Below are 27,944 nucleotides of genomic sequence, written 5' to 3'. Positions count from 1 at the left end.
CCACTAGAGACAGAAAGTCGAAAGCAATCCTCAGGTGTTTGTCCTTCTCCCCCTTCATACCTGCTCTTTTTTGCGGGCTGTATCCTGTCAGGCAGGGAGGCACTCATTCTCCGAGAGGACTCTGGACTTACCTCATCTTTAAAGTCGGCAATGGTAGTGGAAAACATCTAAGTCTGACTTGGCCTCGCCTAAGTCACATGCCTTTCCTGGAGCCTTTTCAACCCCACTGGATTAAGTAGCGAAGGGGTACTTTCTTAAGGGAAAACCAAGGGACTGTTCTCAGAAAAGGGAGAGAATGCCAGAGAGGCAAAGTCATCTATGTATCTGGAGATCAAAGAAAACCCTTAATTTGGAGTTCGTCCCTGAGTTATGTCAAATTTTGTTAATAAAAATAATATATAGCTTTTCCTATCCAAAGCATCCAAGCTGCTTTGTGAAAGTCTCTGAACTATGGGCGGAAAGAAATCGAGTTTTTTTTTTTTTTTTAAGATTTTATTTATTTATTTGACAGAGATAGAGACAGCCAGCGAGAGAGGGAACACAAGCAGGGGGAGTGGGAGAGGAAGAAGCAGGCTCATAGTGGAGGAGCCTGACGTGGGGCTCGATCCCGTAACGCCGGGATCACGCCCTGAGCCGAAGGCAGACGCTTAACTGCTGTGCCACCCAGGCGCCCCAGAAATCGAGTTTCTTATCAGATCTGACTCCTGTCTCTCCCTCCTTGACTGTATCTTACACACTATGGTTAAATTAATCTTTCTAATATATGGCTCTATGTATAACAACTCCAACAAAGGAACCATATTCCCTAGAGGTTGATGATTTTTAGCCTGTCACTCATGCTCTTCCATCATCTCACCTGAACTTCTTCATAGTTACGTTATATGACTCCTCCTGTGCACATGTATTCAGTGCTTTTTAAGTCTTTGTCACGGATCTATTTTATTTTTAAAGATTTTATTTATTTATTTGAGAGAGAGAGCGAGCGTGCACAGAGAGGCAGAGAAAGAAGCAGATTCCCCGCTGAGCACAGAGCCTGACGACGGGGCTTAATCCCAGGACCCTGAGATCATGACCAAGCTGAAGGCAGATACTTAACCGACTGAGCCACCCAGGTGCCCCATCACTTATCTATTTTAAATTATTAGAATACAACTGGTATTTAATGTGTCAGTCAAGAGATAGGGGCATTAGATTTCCTGTTACTTTCCCTTTTTGGCTTTAAAGGTATAATAAAATGATTTATGAATGCTAAATTTGATCCTTAATTTCATGTCTTTTCTAAAAGTCAATATTCTTTTTTTTTTTTAAGAGACAGAACAGGGCAAGGGGCAGAGGAGAGGGAGACTCTTAAGTAGGCTCCACGCCCAGCACAGGAGCCGGACACGGGGCTCGATCTCATGAGCCTGAGATCATAACCTGAGCCGAAATCAAGTCAGACACTTAACCGACTAACACAACTAGCTGCCCCCAAATGTTAAGTTTCTTAAGTATATAAAATAAGACAGGCTCTGAACTAGGCTACCTGAATCTTTAGCTAACTTCACTTAGACTAAATGTCTCTATCTTTTCACTCTTACCTAAACCTGAGTGATATAACCAATTTACTAACTTGATAGGGTTTCAGAATTAAAGTGATTTTCAAAAATTAAAAAATAAAAGAGGAAATGTACGAACACATCACTAATTTTATTTGCATTTAAACCAAATGTGCTGAGCTAGAAAGTTAGACAAGATGTATGATCCATATTTTATACATTAACACAAATTTCAGAACGTAAAGTATAACAGTAGTCTCTATTGTTCAGGTCCACATATTTTTATCTGAATATGGTATTTATAAAATTAACACCTCCTGCAACAAAACCAACATTATTAGGGGAGTTGTTTGAATTATTTTTTAATGGCCATAGTGGAGCCCATTTTCCTCATTAAGTAACTATAGGGATTTAACATTTCTTTAAGTTGCTTGAATACAACCAAGAATGTGGTATTGATAATTAAATATGTATCAATTCACTCAAACATTCAGAATAAAAGGACTTATTTTTTACTTACCCCAAAAAAGAATTTTGAAAATATATTAAAAAATACCCTCCCAACCACTGTTAACACACTCCTGTACGCCTTCACACAGCATGGTCCAGGAGTTACAGTTTTTGTGCTCCCACAGGTCTTTCTATTTGGGCAGTTATCAATCGTCTTCTTTCTCAATGTATGTCTTTGCATGAACGCGGGCCATCTGCCTGGCCAGGTACCTGTCTCTAGCCGACATTACAGTCTCTTCATTGCTTCGCTTTGCAAACTTGTTCCCCACCTCATGCGGACTCTCTTGTTCTTTGCCCATCTCTTGACGAACCTCTGTGAGTCTGTGTTTTGCTCCCAGGGATGTTTCAGAACTGGAGGCTTTCTCTGGGTTTCTTTCTCTGTCCTTTCCCATATTTCTCATTTTACTGGATCTTTCCCGGTCAAGAAACCTATCCTTTGCCCTAGAATTTGGGCTGCTTTCTTTTTTGTCTCGGATTCTTTCGGAAGATTGAACACTTATTTCTCGTTGTTCTCTATCTCTGTACTTCCCACTGTTTTCATGTCTTTCTTTCCTTGCTTTCATGTGCTCTTCCTTCTCTCCTCCTTTCTCACTGTGTCGGTCATGATCATTTCGTTGTCTATCTCTTTCTTGTTCTCTTGGGGAGTATTTTTCCCTGTCTTTCTCCCTTTTCCAATCTCTGTCATTTCTTTCTCTTTGGTCTCTTCCCCTCAGTTTATCTTCGTGTTCATGCCTCTTCCAGTGAGAATCCCTGTGACTGGCCTCTCTGTGCCTATAGGAATCCTTCTTTTCTTTTCGGTAATCACGGTCAGCATAACAGTTCTCCCGATCCCTGGCTTGCCTCTCTTGGTGCCGATCTTCCCTTTTCTCACGAACTCCTGACTTGGACCTTTTTGTGTGGCATTCGGTACCATGCTCTCTTTCTTCGCTAGAAGACCGTGAGTGCGCTTCATTTCTCTGATGCTTGGAGTCACTCTCGGAGGTCTCTGGGACCGTTCTCCTTCTGCAGTTCACTTTATGATCTTCTTCCATTTCATCATCCTCACTGTTAGCATCAAAGTCACTGTCTGCATCTGGGTTTTCCTCTGTTTTCACAACAGTTTGGAGACTGCATTTCTCACGTGGTATTCTGTTCTCTGAACTTACTTCATCAGAATAACCCCTTGATTTCTCTTCTTTTATTGCAGACCTTAAACAAATAATATAACACAAAATGCCACATTATCATCTTAGTAAGCACATGAAGTGTTCATATCATTTTTCTCAATACTTAAACCAATACAACTACTAAATGCAAAAAGCAGCTATTTACCTTGTAAACACCTGTAAACTAGTATTTTCTAACCATTCAGAATATTTTCAGAAAAAGAAGGTAGAAGTGAAATAAAGAAAATTAGCCTTTCTGTATTGGGCCACTAGAACCTTCAGGCACAAGCCTGTGTAAGGTCTTCATTTTTGTTAAGCATGACAAAGAACAATTGGGAGAAGTAAGATACACTCTGGATCTAAGTGTTATTTTCACAACAAGAAGTTCAAGTTGCAGCTCTTTGTTGGGATTCTTATTCTTTTTTTTTTTTTTAATTCAAGAATAGTTCTGGAAATAGCTGAAGATATTTTCACAGCAAAACGGTAGTAAAATCTAATTCTAAATATCACTAAATAATCTCCAATGACTAAAAAGGCACGAGCGTCTTGATATAACTCCTGGCACCTGTCACAACAAGAGAGGAATATGTGAATCCATCTGTTACAATCGATAGCACTGAAAACTGTTTGCATCACCTACATTTTCCCGACTGGTAAGTGTGGCTGATTTACTTACATTAGCTACACATTCATTCTTACCGATCTCATAGTAATCATAACAACAGAACAACTGTGGTTTTCTGGGAACTGCTGGCAGAACTGTCGTGGCTAACGGATTATCTAATAGCTAGGAATTCTATTATTAGACTCTGAGAGAAGTACAACTACTAAATGACATTATGGAGTCTCATGGCTGGCCTCACAACTATTCCAGATGAAATGCTAACAGAAATTCTAATTTACCACTCAAAAATCTCTCTTCAAATATCCTTTCCTAGACTCATAATTTTCCTCAATTTTGTAATCAAACCCAGCATTTGCTGGGAGGGAGGGAAGGTGGAGTATAAATCTAATTCTGTCTCTTCAGCCTTAATTCTACTCTCTCCTTTTCCCTGCAACACGGACTTACATGCTCTCATCTGAATATTCCTGTTCCAAAAAACCATTTACGCAGACACAAGCTTGGGACAAATTCTCCCTTTTACCTTCAGCTATATACTTATGACAGCCATTTCACCATTCCTACAATACCTTACAATTTTATCAAAAAACCCCTCCAATCCTTACCTTCTGTGCCAGTGCTAAGGGACGTACCTACAGAAACGGTAACGTTTGTATCTGTGCCACCTAATACGGTAGCCACCAGCCAAGTGTGGCAACTGAGCACTTGTGATGTGGCTACATATTAGGGAGTGCATTTCTAGCCCCTGATATGTGAATCTTCTGTTTTATAGAGGCCATGTCCTATTTACGAAAATAAACCACTTCTCTTACATACTATTTGAACACACATGTAGGATTACTGCAGAATAGAAATAAGTAACCTGTAGGTTTTTAATCAAGAAAGTGTAAAGCCCTAGCAATTCAATTAGGTCAGGTTTGGCTGACAACACAATATGCAATGCTACAAACCTCTATCTTTCAGAGGGTTAAAATGACCCCACAACCACAGATCACGAACAGAATCTTTCTTCTAATATTCTATACGTCGCGTCTCACCTGGCTTCACGAAAGCTGCATGTAGGTACTTCCTCTTCACCAACTGCTTGATTTAACAGGTGTCTATAAAATCCACTGAGATCTTTCTGCTTGGTTACATCCAAACGTGCTAAGAGAGGGCAAGCAGAAGTGAGAGGAACATATCCAACAGGGCACAACACAGTTCAGTTTTACAGGTGTAGAGAACGTTCACATACACAGTGTATAAACCATTCTCTAGATCTAGCTGGCCAACTACAGCCTGCAAGCCAAATGGGGCCTTCTGTTCTGTAAATAAATTTTTACTGGAACGTAGCCTTGTTCATTTATTATTTAAGGCTGCTTTTGCATTAGAAAGGCAGAACTGAGTAGCTCCAGCAGAGAACATACGGTACACAAAGCCTAAAATATTTACTTTCCTGGTCCTTCACAGAACATTTGCCAACGGGTATTCTATATAAACACACAGTACATGCTTAGAATATTATAGAGCGAGCATTTGCCAATGAAGCTACTTATAAGTATACAATATACTTAGATCTTGAGAAATGACCACTGGTAGGAAGTACTGAGGTAAAGACTAAGACATTCTGTGGCTCCCGCGCATCTTTGTTCTTTCTTGAATTAACGTCATTCTTTTTCTAAATGCCCATCCAGTTCCTTGAGTGATGTTACTCTAGTTTTCTAAACCCAGAAAATATAACAAGGATTTAAATCTTAGTTTAAATTGCTTCTGACAAATATTGTGGTGTTATGACTTGTAATAAAGGTTTTACATTTGAAATTATTTTCTAAGGCAATGACTTGTAATGGCCATAGTTTTAAGCAACAAAATGAGAGATGTGAAAAGTCCAGTAGAAGTAATAGTTACCAGAAGTACAGCTATGTTTTTAGTCATCATCTTTTCTCTGTTTTATAGTATTACAGAATATCGTATGTACACCTCGAATGCATATACATAAATGAGGACCACAACATTATAATCTAGAAGTTCAGGGACAGAGCAAATGGCAAGACCACAGGGCAGAATTCTGCCGCCTGTTTCCTTCTGCCCTCCTCCCTCTCCCAGTTCACCTTCAAGTGCAGCAGCCCTTTTTTCTCTCTCTTCCTCTTCAGCTCTCTCTTGCAGTTTTTTCTTATAGGCAGAAGTCACAAATGCCTCCTTATCATCAAACTCTCCCTTCTCCATTTCTCGTTCTCTCTGTATTTTCTTTTCCATTCTCTTTTCCTGTTCCTTTTTTCTGATCTCAACTGCTTTTAGTAAGTTGTGAATATATTTCGGCTAGAGGAAAAAATAAGATTATTTAGGGAAGAATCAAAGATAAAAATTAAGAATATTGTTTTTATCATGAATTTATTAAGATAAAAAAAGCTAGTCCAAATAGGGGATTGTCGTCCTCTCAAAATTAAATATAAATTTACTAGCAAGCCTGAAACTAAAAATCTTTTCAACAAAAATTTAAGTGTAAAGATTGAAATTATTCAAAATGCTACTTTTTAAAAATTTCAAACTAAGTAATTTTTCCACTGTGTTTTTGCCCTTTTTACAGATATTGTCTCAATACATCAACAGATAAGTGAATCAGAAAGGTTCTCACTAGTTTTTCACATTAGTTGAAATACGATTATTTAAAAGAATAGATGGAGGTGCCTGAGTGGCTCAGTCAGTTAAGTGTCCGACTCTTGATCTCAGCTCAGGTCTTGATCTCGGGGTCGTGAGTTCAAGCCCTGCACTGGGCTCCACATGGAGCTTATTTAAAAAAAAAAATAGCTGTGGGGCGCCTGGGTGGCACAGCGGTTGAGCGCCTGCCTTCGGCTCAGGGCGTGATCCCGGCGTTCTGGGATCAGGCCCCACATCAGGCTCCTCCGCTGTGAGCCTGCTTCTTCCTCTCCCACTCCCCCTGCTTGTGTTCCCTCTCTCACTGGCTGTCTCTATCTCTGTCGAATAAATAAATCTTAAAAAAAAAAAATAGCTGTAATTTTACACCTGTACATACTATAAAATGTAAAGATCTTTAAAAATCAGTCTGTGCTTATGAAAGAAAAAGAATGATAGAAAACCTGAACTTATATCAAGACCCCACTCTCAATTATTTTTTCAAACTAAAAATATGATATGTGCAGACGATTCAGTTACCAGCTTGAAAAGAATAAAGAAATAAGAGGATGATAAAACACAAAAATATGAACAGGAGGAGGAGTTACTAATAAAAAGACTTTCTAAGAAAGAAATTTCAAAAATTTATTTGTGAAGGTGGTAAAACAAAAAATCATAACTTATTGTTTTTATTGTTAGATAGTTCTAAATTAAATCTGTATTACCTGGAACTAGGGGCTCTTCATACTCCAAATACCCTTATAAAAGCTTTTTCTCAGATCACTCCTCATGATGCAGCTCAAAGGGGTACTTGGGTGGCTCATTCAGTTAAGTGTCCAACTCTTGATTTCGGCTAGGGGTTATGATCTCAGGGTAGTGAGGATCAAGCCCCGTGTCAGGCTCCGCACTCAGCGGGGAGTCTGCTTGAGATTCTCTCCCTCTACCCTGCCCCCGCTTGCACATGCACGCTCTCACTCTAAAATAAATAAATAAATCTTTAAAATACAGGCTGAGGTCAGAGAAATTTGAATTTTCAGCTACAAACCTTTCGGTCTTTTCCCAACAGCAATTTGGGATTATTTTCCTCCTTTTTTTTCTGCATTTCATCATAAATACTGTCGTATTCATATACAGTGGCATCTTCTGCAAGGGCCTTCTGGATTTCTAGTTTGGTCTGAAATAAACAAACAAACATGTCTAAAAAATATGAGCCAGCTAAAACATACCATAAAAAGTCTTGGTTAACTTTTTTGAGAGAGGATCATGAATCAGGTTTATATATTACAAAAAATATCAGTCACATTTTAGACTGGAGATATAAACATCGGTCTGGAGCCAGGCTGCCTGGATTTGAATCCTGGCTCTATAACTTATTAGGTACTCTAGGCAAGTTTGTGTAATCTTTCTGTGCCTCGGTTTGCATCTAAAAAAATGAGGATAATAATTGTATCTACCTTCCAAGTTGTATTATCTACTTCATATAGTTCATTCACATACGACTTTTGAAAATAAACAACACACACCTCAAACCAAGATCAGAGTAGAACTTCTGAACTTAGCTTACCAGATATCTACCAAAGAACCTACTGCAAATATTATACCTAACGATGACATTTCACAGCTTTTCCAATGAAACAGGGAGTAAGATAATGTTGCCATCAGCAATTCTGTGCACTTGAAGACCAGATAAAAAGAACAGAAAGAAAAAAAATGTTATCTATTAAAATACCCCATTTCTTAAAAGGAATCTGAATCAGCAAAGTAGTCACACACTCACTCTTCGCAGATGACATGATACTCTACGTGGAAAACCCAAAAGACTGCACCCCAAAACTGTGAGACCTCACACAGGAATTCAGCAAAGTGGCAGGATATGAACTCAATGCAAAGAAATCAGCTGCATTTCTATATTCACTAAAAATGAGACAGAAAAAAGAAAAATTAAGGAATTGATCCCATTTACAACTGCACCAAAAACCATCAGATACCTAGGAATAAATCTAACCAAAGAGGCAAATGATCTGTACTCTGAAAACTATAGAATACTCATGAAAGAAAATGAGGAAGACACAAAGAAATGGAAAAACGTCCCATGCCCATGGACTGGAAGAACAAATGCTGTTAAAATGTCTACACCACCCAAAGCAATCCACACATTCAATGCAACCCCTATCAAAATAACCACCAGCACTTTTCACAGAGCTGGAACACACAATCCTAGAATTTGTATGGAACCAGAAAAGACCCCATATAATAGCCAAAGGAATGTTGAAAAAAGAAAACCAAAGCTGGTGGCATCACAATTCCCGATGCTCTATCACAAAGCTGAAATCATCAAGACAGTATGGTACTGGCACAAAACCAGACACACTGATCAACGGAACACAACAGAGCACCCAGAAACGGACCGTCAGCTCTATGGTTAACTCATCTTCGACAAAGCAGGAAAGAATATCCAATCGAAAAAAAGGCAGTCTCTTCAACAAATGGTGTTGGGAAAACCGGACAGCCACATGCGGAAGAATGAAGCTGGACCATTTCCTTACACCACACACAAAAACAGACACAAAATAAATGAAAGACCTAAATGTGAGACAGGAATCCATCAAAATCCTAGAGGAGAACACAGGCAGCAACCTCTCTGACCTCGGCCACAGCAACTTTTTGCTAGCCACATCTCCAAAGGCAAAAATGAACTACTGGGACTTTATCAAGCTTTTTGCTTTTGCACAGCAAAGGGAACAATCAACAAAACCAACAGGCAACCTACAGAATGGGAGAAGATATTTGCAAATGACATCGCATAAAGGGCTAGTATCCAAAATCTATAAAGAACTTACCAAACTCAACACCCAAATAACAAATAATCCAATCAAGAAATGGGCAGAAGACATGAACAGACATTTCTCCAGAGACAACATACAAATGGCCAACAGACATGAAAAAACGCTCAAGGTCATTCAGCATCAGGGAAATAAAAATCAAATCACAATGAGATACCACCTCACACTGGTCAGAATGGCTAAAATTAACAAGTCAGGAAACGACACGTGTTGGTGAGGATGAGGAGAAAGGGGAAGCCTCTGACCCTGTTGGTGGGAATGCAAGCTGGTGCAGCCACTCTGGAAAACATTACGGGGGTTCCTCAAAAAGCTGAAAATAGAACCAGGCAATTGCACTAGTGGGTATTTACCCCAAAGATACAAATGTAGTGATCCAAAGGGGCACCTGCATCCCAATGTTTATAGCAGCAATGTCCACAATAGCCAAACCATGGAAAGACCCCAGATGTCCACTGACAGATGAATGGATAAAGAAGATAGGGTATATATATACAATGGAGTATTACTTAGCCATCAAAAAAATGAAATCTTGCCATTTGCAACAACATGGATGGAATTAAAGGGTATTATGCTAAGTGAAATAAGTCAATCAGAGAAAGACAATATATGATTTCACTCATATGTGGAATTTAAGAGGCACCTGGGTGGCTCAGTTGGTTAAGCGTCTGCCTTCAGCTCAGGTCATGATCCCAGGGTACTGGGACGGAGCCCCAAGCTGGGCTCCCTGCTCAGCTGGGAGTCTGCTTCTCCCTCTATCCGCCCCCCTCCCACTCGTGCTCTCTCTCTCAACTGATAAAATCTTTTTAAAAATTGTGGAATTTAAGAAACTAAACAGAGAGGCATAGGGGAAGAGAACGAAAATAAAACAAGATGAAATCACAGAGGAAGACAAACCTTAAGAGACCCTTAGTCACAGGAAACAAACAGGGTTGCTGGAGGGGTGGGGAGTGGGGGGAAGGGGTAACAGGATGATGGGCATTAAGGAGGGCGCGTGATGTAATGAGCACTGGGTGTTACATGTAACTGATGAATCAATGAACTCTACCTCTGAAACTAATAACATACTATATGTTAGTTAACTGAATTTAAGTAAAAAAAAAATAATACCTTAAAAAAATAAAATACCCCATGTCTAAGAGTATTGTATCTTAGATTTAGTAAATGCAATCAAGTTAGTATTCTTCATCATAAAAGTTAGTTTTAAAGCAGAAGACAAGAGCTAAATCATTCAAGTGGGGAATAGAGTGAAAAGCAGGAAGTACAGGTGGGAGATCAAAGGGGCAGCAGGCAGGTAAGAGGTACAAGAATAGCTATAGGAGCGGCGCCCGGGTGGCGCAGTCGTTCAGCGTCTGCCTTCGGCTCAGAGCGTGATCCCGGCGCTCTGGGTTCGAGCCCCACATCAGGCTCCTCCACCGGGAGCCTGCTTCTTCCTCTCCCACTCCCCCTGCTTGTGTTCCCTCTCTCACTGGCTGTCTCTCTCTCTGTCAAATAAATAAATATTTATTTAAAAAAAAAGAATAGCTATAGGAGCACTCCTAATATTCAAGCAAACTATGAGAACAAGTCTCACTAATAGAAAAAGTGGTTTTGGACAGCTAGGATTAAGACTAAAACTAGATTTGGGATTTATGCTTTAAAAAGTAGGTAAGAAAAGGCAACACAAAAATGTCAGAAGAACACTAGAAAACAAGATAACTACATGACCTTGGAGAAGTCACCAGATTCTCTGTAACTAATTCTCTCATGGATAATGGTAAAGAAGTTGAATCTTGATGGTCTCTCTAGAATTCTACTGAGCTCTAAAGTTCTAAGCATTTCAGCATTTCTGTTAAAAAAATCATTGTTTAAATTTTTTTGTTTAAATGTTCAATGTTTAAATTTTTGCATTAAATCATTTTGAGACTGTTGAGTTACACGTTATATTCCACTACGAAACAAAGATATTATCTTAACATTACTAAAATACGTAATTCTGTGCCCATTCCCCAGGGTGGCAGTAAACATAGTGGCTAAAAGCATGCACTCTGCAACTATATTGCTTGGGTTGAACTACGAGACTTCATAAAAGTCACATAAATCCTTTTGCCTTCATGTTCTCAACTACAAAGTGAAGACTATAAGAGCATCTACTTATAGAATTAAAGAATTTTTTTTTTAAGATTTTATTTATTTATTTGACAGAGAGAGACAGCCAGCGAGAGAGGGAACACAAGCACGGGGAGTGGGAGAGGAAGAAGCAGGCTCCCGGTGGAGGAGCCTGATGTGGGGCTTGATCCCAGGACCCTGGGATCACGCCCTGAGCCGAAGGCAGACGCTTAACGACTGAGCCACCCAGGCGCCCCTTTAAGAAGTTAATTCTTAAAAAGTGGTTGCCACCTGGGTATTCTATAAGACTGATGAATCACTGACCTCTACCTCCGAAACCAATACTACGTTATATGTTAATTAATTGAATTTAAATAAAAGAAAGTATTTTAAAAAATTAAAAATAAAAATTAGTTTTGTTATGTAGCGTTTCAAATAGAAAAAAGAGCACATACACCCCCCCATGCAATAAAACAGAACTCACACTCAAGAATATGTCACCCAGCTTAAGAACGAGAATATTACAAGTGTCTTCAAAGTTATCTGTGTTCCTCCATGATTCCCTTCGCCTACCACACAGAAGTAAACGATATTCTAAATTTAATGCTTATTTTCTCTTCCTTCCCCCCCCATATATGTATATGGCTCTAAGTAATGTATTCTATGATGTGCTGTTATCAGCTTTATATAAATAGTATCAGCTTCATTTAAAAAAAAGTGGTTGCCAGAGTATCTGGCACATTAGAAAATGTGTAACAAATTTATCCTTATGCAGGATTCCAGGTAGACAGGGGAGAAAGAGATGCCAAAGGTTAAAGAAAACGTGGAGGGGAAAAAATTAAAATAAAGACGAAGGTACTGTGCCATTGTTTAATTTCATGATGTTCTTCAGCAGCTAAATCTAAGATACAATGGTGTAGTAGAAAAATTAGTAAACCTTCAGGCTTAGTTCTGTAATTAGCTGTGTGATCATGAGGGGTAATTTATCCTTTTTAAGTTTCAGATTTCATAATCAAGACTATGGGCAGGTTTGTGAGATTTTTAAAAAGATAATGTATGTACAAAAAAGTGCTTGGAAATATGACCGGGCACTATATAAGGTGCGAGGCAAATCTACTGAAAGTTATCAGATATTCCCCATTCTTAGCAGACAAATTTCAAGTAATTAAAAAATTATGAAACTACTTTGGTGTGAAGAAGACTTTTTTTAAGCAAGTAGGCTCACTAGTAAGAATTATTAAACCATATAATCCACTGTAAGACTACTGTAGAGTCATCTGAAAGCAGAAATGGGTTTAATCTACAACACAGCAAGGAAGAGTTAATTCTTCATTGTGCTTTCTCTTTGAAAATTTATCACAAAAACCTGAAATATATGTAAATCAAGAAACATCTTAAACATTTTCAGAAAAGAAGTGTCAAGATAAAATTATTTCTTTATACACAACTACTCTGCTCAGTCTCAGGACTTAGATACTAGAACTGATACTGAAATACTTCACCACATACATTTAATTCACTCAGCCACCTTACCTGTTTCATTGCCTGCTTCTTAGCAGCTTCCCTCTGGAGGCTTTCACTCACGGAGGTCTATAAAACACAAAAATGCTGTCATTGTTTGCCAATTTAAGATTTCTTTTCCAGTATTCTGGTTGGCAACTAGTTTCTTACTTATACTAAAAACCAGAAAAGTATTATGAAAAAAATATTGTAATTAACATTTTCAAGGTCTTTTACCAAAACCTTAAGAAACAAATGAATTTTACTGTAGATCAAGAGCGTACGTGTAGGAGAAAATAGAAATGGTACAAGAAAAAATGAGGTAACATGGCTTTTTATTCCCAACTTCAGCACTAAGGCACTCAGTCTCTACGGATTTCAATTATTTTGTGTGCACATGTGAATGTGACTGTGTGATACACAATACATGGGTGGGGGAGCACTGGTCCCTTCCAACACATTTAATGACATGACTCCCAGCAACAAAAAGCACATTTAAAAATATTTACTACTGAATATATGGTATATCAAGTTCTTAGTATATGCTTAAGGCTTAGGGGCAGCCAGAACTATCTGGGGTTATAATCTTTCAATAAATATGTACTAAGGCATTGTTCTAGCTCCTGAAGATAGTAGGGAAAATAAGGACAGTCCCTATCCCTCAGAGATAAATGGTCTGAAAGGGAAGATAAGTAACTAAAGAGATCACTGTAATATAGATGTGATAAGCTATATAATAAAGGGATTTAAAAAAAAGGGGGCTGTGGGAGCACAGAATCAAGAAAGCCTTCCTAAAAGAGATACGACATTTGACTTGAATCAAAAAGAATTTAAGAGAAGGCAAGAGGTGTTTAGGAAGTAGTAACTACAAGGGCAAAAGTAAACATTTACAGCTAAGAAAAAAATATATAATTAAACTACTTAAAAAATGTTTTCTCTTAAAAGGTTTTGTAAATATACTAACCAAAACTGAACTGTATATTTTAAAAGGGTGAGTTTTATGTTATGTGAATTTTATCTTAAATTAAGTCTACTGATGCATTTATCTTTTATTGAAAAATATAGTCCTCAGCCCTAGGACTATAGTTCTCTAGCCTATTGACAGGTGCTGCTTTCAGCTGTACAGTATCAGTTGGTGCTTCCTTTGTTTTCCATGGCAACCAACAGAACAAAATAAACCTAATTCTAATTCCCTATGACCACGGAGATAAAGTTAACTCAAAAAGGCCATACAAGTAACAGAACACATACTTAATAAATTAAAAGAAGTGGACAGGCAAAGAACTAAGGACATTTGGTGACAGTAAACTGACTACAACTGGAGGAAAAGATACTAATAACGAAAACAACAATAGCTAACATTTTCGAGCCAGATGCTATGCTAAGTGTATTACTTGTATATTACATTTATTACTCATTTAATACAAATTTCCGTTACGTGATACATCTTTACTCATTAGAATATCAATTTTAAACATTAAAATATAAAATATTCTAATAAGCCTATCTCATGAATTCTTTCCAATCTACTTTTAATGTTTCAGTCTTTCTTTTTTTTTCTTTTTCTTTTTTTTTTTTTTTAAGATTTTATTTATTTATTCGACAGAGAGAGACAGCCAGCGACAGAGGGAACACAAGCAGGGGGAGTGGGAGAGGAAGAAGCAGGCTCCCAGCAGAGGAGCCTGATGTGGGACTCGATCCCGTAACGCCGGGATCACGCCCTGAGCCGAAGGCAGACGATTAACCGCTGTGCCACCCAGGCGCCCCTGTTTCAGTCTTTCTAATCAGCAAAAATTAAGTATCTCTTGATCATTTACTGAGTAATGTCTTAAGGATTGACTAGAAGAGTATAAGTCTCCAAATACTAGACTTTTACTTCTTTTACTTGTTTTTATCATTTTTTCCTATCTCTCCTCCAGTCGGTCACAGTTCAAACTGGTTCCTTCAACTTAAACTACTGAATTTAGGAAAATAAAACACAAAGCTAGTACTTTTTAGACTCATACAACAGAGAATAAGCAGACTGGGAAGGGCCTTTCCAATGTAAAGTATATATGCTGTGGGACATAAGAGGTTTTGTTTCCATGTCTATAGCTGTTTTCTATGTTAATGCCAGGTCCATTTTATAGATACTAATGTTTATGTCTGTCTGTCTGACCTTTGAAAAAATCAGTTATTACAGAGTGATAACATAACAGAGGGAGTACAGTATTTTACAAGTTTTATTCACAGACTTGTATCCCTGGAATTCTAATAGCATCAATGGAAAAAGAGGTAGCTCTGAACCTAAGCTGAACAATTCAAGGAAGATTATCTCCTTCTGAAGCTCATTTGATTCTCAGTCTTCTAACTAAAGGAACTCTGACAATGACTATTAAGGTTTCCACTAAAATGCCAACACACTGAAAATATTTGGGCACCTGGGTGGCTTAATGGGTTAAGTGTCTGCCTTTGGCTCAGGTCATGATCCCAGGGTCCTGGGACAGAGCCCCATCTGGGCTTCCTGCTCAGCGGGGAGCCTGCTTCTTGCTCTCCCTCTGCCCCTCTCCCCGCTCTTGTGCTTGCTGTGTCTCTTGCACACACACTCTCTCAAACAAATAAATAAAATCTCTAAAAATTAAATTGAAAATATTGTAAGTTGAAACTAACCTACCCAACATCATGGCTTTGCCCAAATTACCTTAAACATGTTTAGAACACTCACATTAGCTACAGTTGGGCAAAATCATCTAACGCAAAGCCTACTTCATAATATAGTGCTGAGTATCTAATGTAATTTAGTGATTACTATACTGAAAGTAACAGAATGGTTGTATGGGTACATAATAGTTGTAAGTGTATGGACTGTTCACCCTCGTGATCACATGGCTGACAGAGTGAGCTGTGGTTCACCTGCATCATGACACGAGTACTGCGTATCACTAGCCCAGGAAAAGATCGGAATTCAATATCTGAAATACAATTTCTACTGAATGCATATAACTTCTACACCACTATAAAGCTGAAAAATCCTAAGTCAAACTATTCTAGGTCGGGGACCATCCATGGTTTCTATAAAAAGGAAGGAGGAGGGCCTGGCTAACTCAGTTGGTAGGGGTATCGTGAGTTCAAGCCCTGTGTTGGGGTAGGGCTTACTTAATTAAAAAAAAAAAAAAAGGAAGGATATGTGGGAGAAGACTAAAATGACAAAAACAAGTCTTCCTGCGTAAGTCAAGGAAGACTTCGTCTTCTTGAACTCAGTAAGAGATTCCATATATGCCTTATGAATAAAACAAAACTAAGATATATAATAACCACCAACATATCAGCCTCTAACTTCAGAGTTCCTATATCGCATGGCATAAAAAGGAAGTACAGAATAATGGTCACAAGCGTAGGCTTAGGAATCTGACCGAGATTCAAACTGTTCTTTCTCTTACTAGCTGAGTTATGTTAGGTATGTTATCATCTGTATAATAGTACCTACCTCACAAGGTTCTTTAATCCTCACAAGGATTAAACGAGATAATATATAAAATATAGTTGCTCAGCAAGTATCTGGCTCAAAGAAGTGCTCAATAAGGATTGGCTATCATTTACATTATTACTATGCTGAAGAAATGCTTATATTTACATAAATCAGTTATGGGAAAACAGTCTTACAGTTAAACCAAAGCACTCACCACGAAAGCATACAAACTATGTCTCACTATATATTTAGCAGCATACTTAATAAAATATAAGACTGGTATTTATATAGAGTTGTACAATATGATTCAATTTACATCCACTGAAACAGAAAAATCTATTCTGTTGAATATTTAAAAGGCTATACATGTTTTGTGTGCTAAGATTCCTTAGGTCTTATATTCAGAACACCAATAAACAGGAAAATGGAGGATGCATATATTTGAGTCCATCACTACCCATGGAAACGATGGTATAGCCAAGGAATGGGTTTTCTAGAACTGACAGTGGCTTTACCAGGAACGACTTATAAATGCAAGTACACTCCTGAAAGCATGAGTAGATTAAAAAGAACTCTTCTTTGAAGGAGTCCTCTACTGTGCTGCTATAGGAATAACTGGATGGTGGCACTTGATAGCAAGGAGATGCCAACTGAATGGATATCTGCCTTTAATAACTGCTCTGGTTTAGGGTGGAGCTCTTGTTAAAGTATATTTTCCAAAACTTTGTTTTGAAATAATTATAAATTCACAGGTATCTGTAAAGACATGTACAGGGAGGTCGTTTACCCATCCCCCCCCCCAATATTAACCTCTTGTGTTCACTACAATACAATATCAACACCAGGAAACAGACATTAGTACAAACCACAGAGCTTATTCAGATTTTTACCAGTTATACATGTATACATTTGTGAGAATGTGTGTACAGTTCTACACTATTATGATATGTATGGCTTCATGTAACTACCACCATAATCAAGATAATTTAACTACCATCACCACAACAGTCCTTTGTGCTACCCCTTTATAGCCATATTCACCTTCCTTCCCCCATCCCTAATCCTGTCACCACTAATCTATTCCCAATCTCTATGTTACTTCATGAATGTTAAATAAATGGAATCATTTTGAGATTGGCTTTCTTCACTCAGCATTTTAAAGGAATGTATTTTGTTTAGTACAGATATCACGAAAACACTTTAATCCTTGCCACAAAATATTCTAGCCTACAAATGGCCTGTTAAATAATATAAGGATGAAAGTGAGTGACCTAATCATACAATAGTCATTAACTGATTAGTTTCAAAATTAGCAGGCATGCAATTATTCTTATTTTATGTTTGAAGACCAGTTAGTTCACAGAATGATAAAAGAGAGTATTCATTAATAGTGCCTTCTAATAAAACCACAAATTATCATCAGTTTTAAATGTAGGAAGATAAAAATTACTCCCTGTAAGGGCCTTTATCTTTTTCTTTTTTTTTAGAGAGAATGCAAGAGAGTGAGCTCCACTCTCGCAGGTAAGCAAGGAAGGGCAGAGGGAGGAGAGTGACAGAAAGAGCCTCAAGATCTCAAGTAGGCTCCACACCCAGTGCGGAGCCCTACGAGGAACTTGATCTCACCACCCTGAGATCATGACCTGCGCCAAAACCAATGCTTAACTGACTGAGCCACCCAGGCACCCTGGGCCTTTATCTTAAAGAAAAAATAATTCAAGCTATAAATTGGCTCATATGTAAACATTCCAACCGTCCTAAAAGTGCAAAAACTGCCATTGTACCACACCAATCTTTCAAAATAGGTTTTATAACAAAATCTCAGGGAAATAACCTTTTATAAAACCTGAAGTAATAGTTCCTTGCAAATATTTCAACTTGATTCAACAAACATGTTCTGAGAGCCTACTATGTGTACAGCACTGAAAGTGGGAGAGGAGCCATATTTAATCAACATCTTAATTTTTTATGTCTAATCTAAGAGTTGGTAGGTTTAACTTTAATTTTCAAATAAGAAATGAACATGAAAAAAAGGATGATAAAATGCCAGGTCCATTTTATAGATACTAATAATATATAACAATACTCGCTACACACACACACACGTGGTTATCAAGTATAGGCACCATAAACTGCAAAATTAAGAAAAACACGAGACTGGATCTTCTTAGTCTTTACTACTTCCCCTGGTAGTTTGTTCTGTGTAGATAATAAAATTATTTAACTGGGTGCCTGGGTGGCTCAGTCAGTTAAGTGGCTGCCTTTGGCTCAGGTAATGATCCCAGGGTCCTGGGACTGAGTCCCGCATCAGGCTCCTCACTCAGCGGGGAGCCTGCTTCTCCCTTTCCCTCTGCCCCTCCCCCTACTTGTGTTCTCTCTCTCTCTCCTCTCTCTAATAAATAAATAAAATCTAAAAAAATTATTTAATCAATTTAATGTTTGTTTCATTGGGATGCAGTCAGACAGATATGATCTAATTAAAAGGGAAATGGTTTTTAAAACCTTCACAATTAGTTCAGACAAATGCAAGAGAAACCACAGGATTGTGCATTTCTTACATCACCACGCATGTTTAGATGGGTTGACTCGTGGGCTGTGATAACTGCCAGAAGAGAAACAGCTTTATGTATTACTAGAGCTCCTTCACCAATACACAGAATATAGTTTAATGACACTGGTAAAGAAATAAGATACTGGACTATTAATTTATATTATTGAATCACCTTTCTTCAGTCACAAAAATTTTTTATAAAATTAAACAAAACATTTTTTTAAAAATAAGAAAAAATAAAAGTTCAGAAAAGGGTTCTGAATTTTTTGCAGAAATCAATCTTTTTCCATAACTAAGTCACAAATTTAAAAAAATCACATATAGCCTTCTTTATGAAATAAGATGTTTACCTATCCACTTACCCAAAATAGTTCTCAACTAAAGAAAAAACAGTTCAAGAATCAATCTTTCCTCCAACAGCTTATGGCTATAATTTTCGGTTGTGCTCTGAGAACCTAGAAATGAAAACTTCCTGTTCTTTATTATTCTAACTTAGCAACAGATCATTTCTACAACTCAGCAATCTCCACCATGAGCTTTGTTTGTCCACATTCACATGACTCTTTTGTAAGTACAAAGCCCGTTTAAGAGTTGCAAAAAACACACAAAATTTTTATTATATAAGCTCAGAAAGAAAAAACGGACATGGCTATCAGCAGAAAATTTAGAAAAGAGAAAATATAAATGACCACTAACTGTATGAAAAAAACGTTCAATCTTACCAATAACTAAGGTGATGAAAATGAAAATATTAACTTTTATCATCAATCAAATTGATACAGATTTTTAAAGTTATATCATCCAACACTGGCAAGGTAAGGAGTAAATATATACTTCTACATTGTGAAAGTGTGAAATGGTTCCAATTTGGCAAAATGTATTAAAAGCCTGAAAAAAATATCCATTTCTTTTGAATCAGTAATTCCATTTTCAGGAGTTATTTGTATGGACATAAAAAAAGATATACAAACAGATTTAGGTGCTCTTATAGTCACTGTATTATATAATGGGATATCCATTCACATTAGTGAAAAACTTGAAGCAATCTAACTTTCAACATTAGAAGATCAGTTAAGTAAGTTGTATACCCTTCAACACAAAGCTCTGCAGCCATTTAAAAATCTGTTTCAGGGGCGCCTAGGTGGCTCGGTTGTTAAGCGTCTGCCTTTGGCTCAGGGCGTGATCCCAGAGTGCTGTGATCAAGCCCCACATCGGGCTCCTTGCTCTGCTGGGAGCCTGCTTCTTCCTCTCCCACTCCCCCTGCTTGTGTTCCCTCTCTCGCTGGCTGGCTGTCTCTGTCAAATAAATAAATAAATAAAAATCTTTAAAAAATCTGTTTTCAACAACATTTAATGGTATGGGCAAACTTTAATGCTATACCCATGTCTGTCCATGGTCACTACTCAAGAAGTAGGCCCCCTGCTAATAATCATCCCCTCACATACTATGGCCACACTGCTTCTTGTGTCTTTTACCTTGATTAAAACCTTCCCATGAAGTCCTCTATAACCCCTGCATTCTCATCCTCTTTGATGAACCTTTATTTCCTTGACTGAAACTGGTTCTTCTCCAAAGATACCCTTTCTTTTGAGGCTGCTCACAGCTTACATACTTCACATTAGGAAGACATTGTGTCTCCTCCTGATTCTAGCGTCATACACTGTGGGTAAAAGTAAAACCCCTACACCTTTGAAGTTCATGCCACATGACTGTTACCTTTATCCCTTTTTACTTTCAATTTATGAATCCTTTATTACTATCTCTGGCACCTTGATCTCAGTTTTATTTTCTACTTTATATCACGCCATCATCATCACAGATAATCCATACAACACCCTGACCTGACCTTGTTTTCCTCAGGTCCAGTTATTACGGTTTCCTCTCCACGTAGCCAGCCTATCATTGTCACTCTTGTCATTATCTGTGACTGCCCCAGCTCTGAAACTGTAAATCTGGACAACCAACGCAACAACAAACACTACTTTTCTACCAAATTTCACTGTATAGAAGATGTGTATTATTTCACATCCGTATATTGATAAAATCAGGATACACTTTATAATCAGCAGGCATCATCTAACTGCTGTTGACCAAGAGGCAGTCTTAATAGCTGGGTCTACCTGCGTGTATGTAAATACTAAAACTGTTAGCACCAAAACCTGCAGAATGAATATCATCAAGTGTTGGTGGTATAGCATTTCTTAAAATTGTGCAGTTATGTAGAGATAATTTACTTTGGACTCCCACTTGGGATTACTACTTAACATGCCTAGGTCACTACCTCCAAACACCCTCCTTAATGACCATTAAGCTCGATGTCAGAAAGAATGATAAATCTGGAAAAACACTGTCATCAATGAGTCTGAGTGAAGAAGTCAGTCCAAAAAAGACTGATTGATGATGACTCCTCATATGCATTCCTTGGAAAATCTGAACAAAATGAGAACTCACTATGATTAAGAAAAAAAACAAACAAAAAACTGTGGATTTGAAAAGTTTTAGGGATCCCTTAACTAATTATTTTTATTCATATTTTGCTTTTTAATATATGTATAAGAGTAACCAAAGGTAAAAATTTACATCGTAAGACTAAAAGAACTCTTTCAATATTGTATTGTAAATGTATAATTAGAATTCTAACTCATAAGACTACCATAGTTTAATTGCTAGTTTTCTTAATGATGTATAGACTAACAGTGCAACTTCACAATGTTTCAGATTTCCATAAAATACATAGTAAGCTCTCTTGCTCATTTATTTCCACTATATCTTTTCTTTGATCTTATGGATGCCACTAATCCCTTGATTTTTCTATTTTTTGTTAAGACTCTTAGGGGCACCTGGATGGCTCAGTCGGTTGGGTGTTTGCCTTCGGCTTAGGTCGTGATCCCAGGGTCCAGGAATCGAGCCCTGCACTGGGCTCCCTGCTCCGCGGGGAGCCTGCTTTTCCCTCTCCCACTCCCTCTGCTTGTGCTCATTCTCTCTCCAATAAATGAATAAAAAATGGAATCTTTACAGTAGTGAATCTTCAACTACTCTTGCCAATAATCTAAACTCCCACTGCCCATCTTTTGCACCTATTTGATAAACATGAGTCCTGAATCCATGCAACTACCTGCTGTCTATAGTAAGGCAGCTAAGCACTCCTGGAAAATATTTCTTAGCTTCCAATTGTAACTGGGTTCTAATGGTATTTACCAAATCTCCTCTTTTACTAACCAAGTCTCTCTTTTTTCTCTACCAACTATATTCAGGCCTCCTCTCTTTGTAAACCTCCTACACCCTGTCAACTTTCCCTATACGTGACATTACCACTACCTTTAAAAATTATTATGAAAGGGACACCTGGATGGTTCAGTCAGTTAGGCATCTGCCTTCAGCCCTTAATTTTTCTATTTTTTATTAGAATCTTTGGGGTGCCTGGGTGGCTCAGTTGGTTGGGTGTCTTCCTTCGGCTCAGGTCATGATCTCAGGGTCCTGGGATCGAGTCCTGCACCGGGTTCCTTGCTCAGTGGGGAGCCTGCTTCTCATTCTGCCTGCCGCTTCCCTTGCTTGTGTGCGCTAACAAATAGATAAAATCTTTAACGACATTACTATGAAAAATTATGTACAAAAAGTGTACAAAAAATAACACAGTACTTGTGAATTCATCACTCAGCCTAAGAAATGGAACATTATCAGTAGAGATGAAGTCAATACATATCCTTCCATAAATCTCATCTCCCACCCTTTCCACCCTAAATTTTGTTTATATAATCTCCTTGCTTTTTGTTAGTTTTGCTACATATGTATTGAAGGAGTTCAGGACATGGCCACCCCAAAATATGCTCCTTAGGCATACTGATTATTCTGAACTGAAAACACTTGAAAATTCCCATGTGAAAGGTGCCTTCCTTGTACCAGAAGGAAGAAGCAAACTTATTATTGAAGATGGGGAGCCAAGGCCAACAGAAATCTAAACTCACCTTGTTAAAATAACTACCTTCCTTAGTCTATACATATATTTTAGTTACTTTCCCACAATTTCTACTCTGTTCACCCTAGTCTATAAGCACTTATGTCACTTCTTTGGGTCTTCATTTTTGTGAGGGCTCCCATGTAAATATAAAATGAGCTTTGCCTTTCTCCTGTTAATTTGTCTGATATCAGTCCCAGCCAGAGACTATGACGGTGGAGGCATAGTTACCTTCCTTATAGTATGTCTCTAAATGATGTTAATTTTGCATGATCTGAACTTTTATACATTCTCCCGCTAATGAACATTTATTTGGGTTATTTCCTTCCCCCCTCCCCCAAAGAAAGCAGCTATGAACACTGTCCGTGTGTCCTGATACACATGTATAACCAAACAGGAGAACTGCTACGTTGTAGGATATCTATCTTTAACTTCATTAAATACGGACAAATTGTCCTCCAAAGTGGTCTAACCAATTTACACTCCCACCTACAGTGTATAAATATTTTCCATTAGTCTTGTGAACATTTTATATTGTCCATACTTTTCTGTATTTTTTTTTTAAAGGTTTTATTTATTTGACAGAGAGAGCGAGAGAACATAAGCAGGAGCAGCAGGAGAGGGAGAAGCAGGCTCCCCGCTGAGCAGGGAGCCCGATGAGGGACTCGATGCCAGGACCCTGGGATCACGACCCGAGCCGAAGGCAGACACTCAACCATCTGAGCCACCCAGGCACCCCTTTTCTGTATTTTCTAAATGGTCTAAAGGAACATGTATTTTTTATATAATAGGAGATCACTATAACTTATTAAGTAACCAGAAATTATTCTAATTTAAGTAACAAAAGCAACTTTAAGATCCTACTCAGAACTGAAAGTTAATTATGCTTAGTAATCCTGACCAGCTGTGAAATATAAAGTGCCACCTGCCTTTGTGTGGTCAAAGTTTCTAATTCTACACCTTCAGTCAGTTAGTACTTAATGTTGCTAGTCACTCAAAGCCAACGTTCAAAGAACTGAACAAACCAAACTAATACCTTTATGTAACTAAAGAGCAATTAACACCAACCTAATGGCATTTATTCATTCACTTAAGTATTTACTGAGCATATGCCATGTGCAAGGCACTATTCAAGGTATCGGTCAAACAACAATAAACAAAAACCCTTGCCCTCAATGAACTTACAGGGGAACAAAAACAGAGAAGCAAAATATGTCAGATGTATTCCACTCTATGCAAAAAAAAACAAAGAAAGGTACAGAGACTAAGGAGAAGACTGAATTTAAAATAAGACACTCAAGGAAGGCCTCAATGAGAAGGTGTCATTTGAACCAAGACCTGACAACGGTTAAGAAAACAAGTCACAATATCTGGAGAACAATTTTTCAAGCATAGAGAATAGGCAAGGGCATGGCTAACATGTCCAAGGAAGTGGACATGGATCAGGGTGAACGGAGAAACTTACTACAGGTATGAGAGAAATCATGGTCTGAGAGAGTCAAAGAAATATCTATGGAAGGGGAGATCTAAGCCAAATTTAGAAAGAAAAGTAACACAGGAAAAAAAAGTTGTATTATATAAAGGAAACCCTATAAAGAAATACAATGACATAGGGGCGCCTGGGTGGCTCAGTAGGTTCACCGTCGGACTCCTGATTTTGGCTTGGGTGGTGGTCTCGGGATCATGGGATTGAGCCCCACATAGGGCTTATGCTTGACGCGGTGTCTGCTTGGGATTCTGTCTCTCCCTCTTCCCCTTTCCCCACTTGCGCTCTCTAAATAAATGGAGTCTTAAAAAAAAAAGATATACAAAGACATAAACATGGCAAGAAAGGATGAAGAGATCAATATGATTAAAGCAAATGACTTCTGTATGGGTGCTAAGAACTACAATTGGACCCAGACTACATTATGAAAAATAGAACCCAAAATGTGATGCAAAGACAAAAAAGAACTTTTTACTAACTGAATGAAAAGTCATTTAGAAAAATGATCTGGAATCAATGTAATAGGGGTAACAGGGAATTAGACTAGGGGCACTGAGGTTGTAAGACTACGGCACATGGGATAAACTAGGTGATGCTCCGGAAGAAGCAGAACTCGGACGGAGACGGGCACAGAAGGAATGCAGAACACAGGACCAAACATGGTATTAAAGTTTCTAAGCTAGGAGACTGCAGAAATAGTGATTAGAGGTAGAATCATACATATGTTCTGTATAGATCATTTCATCCAGAGCTGTGTTTTTAGAATGATTACAAACTGAACAAAAAAATTATACTCCTTATCCAAAAGACATAAATGTACGTTTTTGAAATCTTATGACAATAGTTCTCCATTGAGAACTCAATTATACCTCATATACAGAACATGATCCTCATAATTTGACCTCCTTCAAATACTTTATCACATCCTAAGTGGAGAACCTTCTGATTTTTCTACATTTTTCTCTAATATCTAAACATTTGGGTTTTGAAGAATAGGCAAAGAACCTAACAATGTATTCATCTGAAACAGTTCCTTAGGAAGGCAAGTTTTAAATCCATGGAAATATGATAGGCTACTTATTAAAATGATGTGGAAACAACAGTCTGCCTTTTGAAAGAAATATTAAAACTCATTTCTTACCTTACCTCATTCTGTTTAACAAACACCAAAATACATTCCAGACATTATTAAACATTTAAATGTAAACACAAGTTGCAGAACCTTTAAGTTTTATTAAAAAGTAAAATGACAATATAGCCATACGAAGGACTCAGAGCAACCAGGACTCTCATATATCAGTAGTGGAAATGTAAAATGGTGCACCAACTTTGGAAAAGAATTTAGCAGTTTCTTGAAGAGTTAAACATACACCTACCATGCAATCCAGCCATTTCACACCTAAGTATTCATCCAAGAGAAATGAAAGTATAGGTCCATACAAAGACTCGTATACAAACGTTCACAGCCATTTTACTTTTAACAGCCCAAAACTGGAAACAATCCAAATAATCATCAACAGGTGAACAGATCAACTGTGGTATATTTATACGATAGAATACTACTCAGCAAGAAAAGAGTGGACGACTGAAACACACAGTGTGAATTAATCTCAAAGTAATTATGCTGAAAGAAGCCACCCACACCCCTCAACCAAAGTATATACTGCATGATTCCATTTATATAAATTCTTCAAAATGAAAACTATAGTTATAGAAATTAGATCAGCAGTTGCCTGAGTGTTGGAGAGGGGGATGGGAAGGGGCAAGGAGGAACTACAAAGGGACATAAGGAAATTTGGGGGTGTGATAGGTATGTTAATTATCTTTATCATAGTGACAGTTCATGGTATATACTTATGTCAAAATTTAACAAACTGTATACTGTAAATAGATGCATGTATATATCAATTATACCTCAATAAAGCTGTTTTAAAAAGTAAAATAACATCTGGCCATACACAAAAAACTGTAGACTCTTTTTATCTGCGGTGGGTAATTTTAAATAAAAAACTATATAATAATAACAATTTTAAAATAAAATGAGCTGTGGTTATTACAACTGAAAAATTTGGAAGAGGAAGAGAGGATCTGACCCAATGACCCAGTGTTTTAGAGAATCAGTTACAAGAAAGCCTCAACGAATCACCTCAGGGAGAACAAAAGGGCATATTTAGAAACTAAAGCCAGGAGCCAAAAGATGTCAAACCAACTACATATAAGGACAGGTACAGAGCAAATTCAGAGGCAGGAATGTAGTAGCAGAGGCAAATTATTAAGTAACAGATGAACAGAGTGACAGAGACAAGCTAAAGAGCATGGTCCAAGTATACGAAGCAAATCATTCCTGGAATGCACAAAAACACTAAGATATGAGGCTGATTTTAAGAACAGAAAGCAGGGTAGCCCAAATCCGGTGAAGCTGAAGAGAGTGTAGCCAGAAACAGGTCATAGTCAAGTAGACTGCGGAATGAACAAAAGCTGTGCACAAGAAAAGGAGCCCACAGAAAAATTCTTCTCAAAGTAAGGTGGGCTGTTCCATCTGGCTTTTATCTCTGGTTGCTCAAAGAGAAATGTCCTTAATCCCAACAAAACACCCTTAGTACCTTCTGAAATTTTAACTTCTCTCAGAAGTGAAGATATTTTAGTTTTAACCTGAATTATATATAAATTCACTTTCATAAGTATTAAAAAGAGCTCCCTGAAAGCACAGATGTTATCTTATTCAAACTTCTATCAGTAGCACCCAGTATAATGTCTTCTATACATCAGATGCTTAAATAATGATAGTTAAAGGTCTGAACAAGAAAACCATCAAAAAAAATGTGCACTGAAACCTACATTATCCACTTTCTGAATTATCACTTAATATTCCTAGGCCAGTTTCCCTCCATTGCCTAGGACCTCCCATTGTTCCTTTCCCGCTGTCAAGAGAATATGTGATCCCTAAATGGAAAACAACCAGTAAAAGCTTATATTAATAATTAGAAATAATTAGAAAAATTAATTTGTGGCAAAAAAATCTCATACAATCAAAAGCCAAATGTACACAATTTTTAAAATTAGTCATACTCAGCTTACAATTCTTGGTAAGATATTAAGCCATGCTCCCTCCCTTTGAAATTTTTCTACAACTGAGAGGTTGGATATAAGAAACAAACAAACAAACAAACTGTGAAAAATCCCTGGGGAAACAAACACTGGCTTGTCTGGACAGAGGAAGGGAAGAGTAGTAACCCAGAGCTGAACAGTATATGGCACACAAACTGGGGGGCTGGACGATGGAGAGCTTTTCAGAAATGTCTCTCTCCAGTCACCTCATGCAAAAAAAGCAATTGCTCAGAGGTAATGTGAGAGCAGCACTCCAGTTTGGCTGGGGTGGCAACCCCAATCTTTTCTCTGTTTGGGGGTCCTGGGATCAGGTCTGTGTAGGCTCTATGCTCGGTGGGGAGTCTGCTTCTCCCTCTCCCTCTGCCTGCTGCTCCTCCTGCTTACGCTCTCTCATTCTCTCTCTGTCAAATAAATGAATAAAATCTTAATAAATAAAGGTGATTTGAGATTCAATTTTAAAAAGAAACAACTTGAAATTATATAGAAAACAGAGTTAAAATGAAAATATTAAGAAATGGGTGAATGGATTAATGGGTACAGCTGAAA

The 27,944-nt window shown here is 37.8% G+C and overlaps 1 protein-coding gene and 1 pseudogene across 3 annotated transcripts in view; one reads left to right on the top strand and one right to left on the bottom strand.

Annotated features, from left to right (window-relative positions):
* Positions 1 to 1,667: 1,667 nt before the first annotated feature.
* NSRP1 (nuclear speckle splicing regulatory protein 1) overlaps positions 1,668 to 27,944 on the bottom strand; it is a 52,396-nt gene continuing 26,119 nt past the window's right edge. For all 3 annotated transcript variants that reach the window (XM_008695318.2, XM_008695319.2, XM_008695317.2), the window contains 5 exons: positions 12,887 to 12,943; positions 7,471 to 7,599; positions 5,903 to 6,110; positions 4,850 to 4,958; positions 1,668 to 3,233 (listed from right to left, as the gene is read on the bottom strand). In XM_008695318.2, the coding sequence (XP_008693540.1) occupies positions 2,192 to 3,233; positions 4,850 to 4,958; positions 5,903 to 6,110; positions 7,471 to 7,599; positions 12,887 to 12,943 (1,545 nt within the window). In that variant the 3' untranslated portion in view covers positions 1,668 to 2,191. The remainder of the gene's footprint in view (positions 3,234 to 4,849; positions 4,959 to 5,902; positions 6,111 to 7,470; positions 7,600 to 12,886; positions 12,944 to 27,944) is intronic.
* LOC121105133 lies at positions 21,241 to 21,320 on the top strand (annotated as a pseudogene).

Source organism: Ursus maritimus, unplaced genomic scaffold (assembly GCF_017311325.1).
Source record: "Ursus maritimus isolate PB19 unplaced genomic scaffold, ASM1731132v1 scaffold_24, whole genome shotgun sequence".
NCBI classification, from domain to species: domain Eukaryota; kingdom Metazoa; phylum Chordata; class Mammalia; order Carnivora; family Ursidae; genus Ursus; species Ursus maritimus.
Note: the sequence above shows the minus strand (reverse complement) of the source record. Positions and strands in the feature narration are given on the sequence as shown.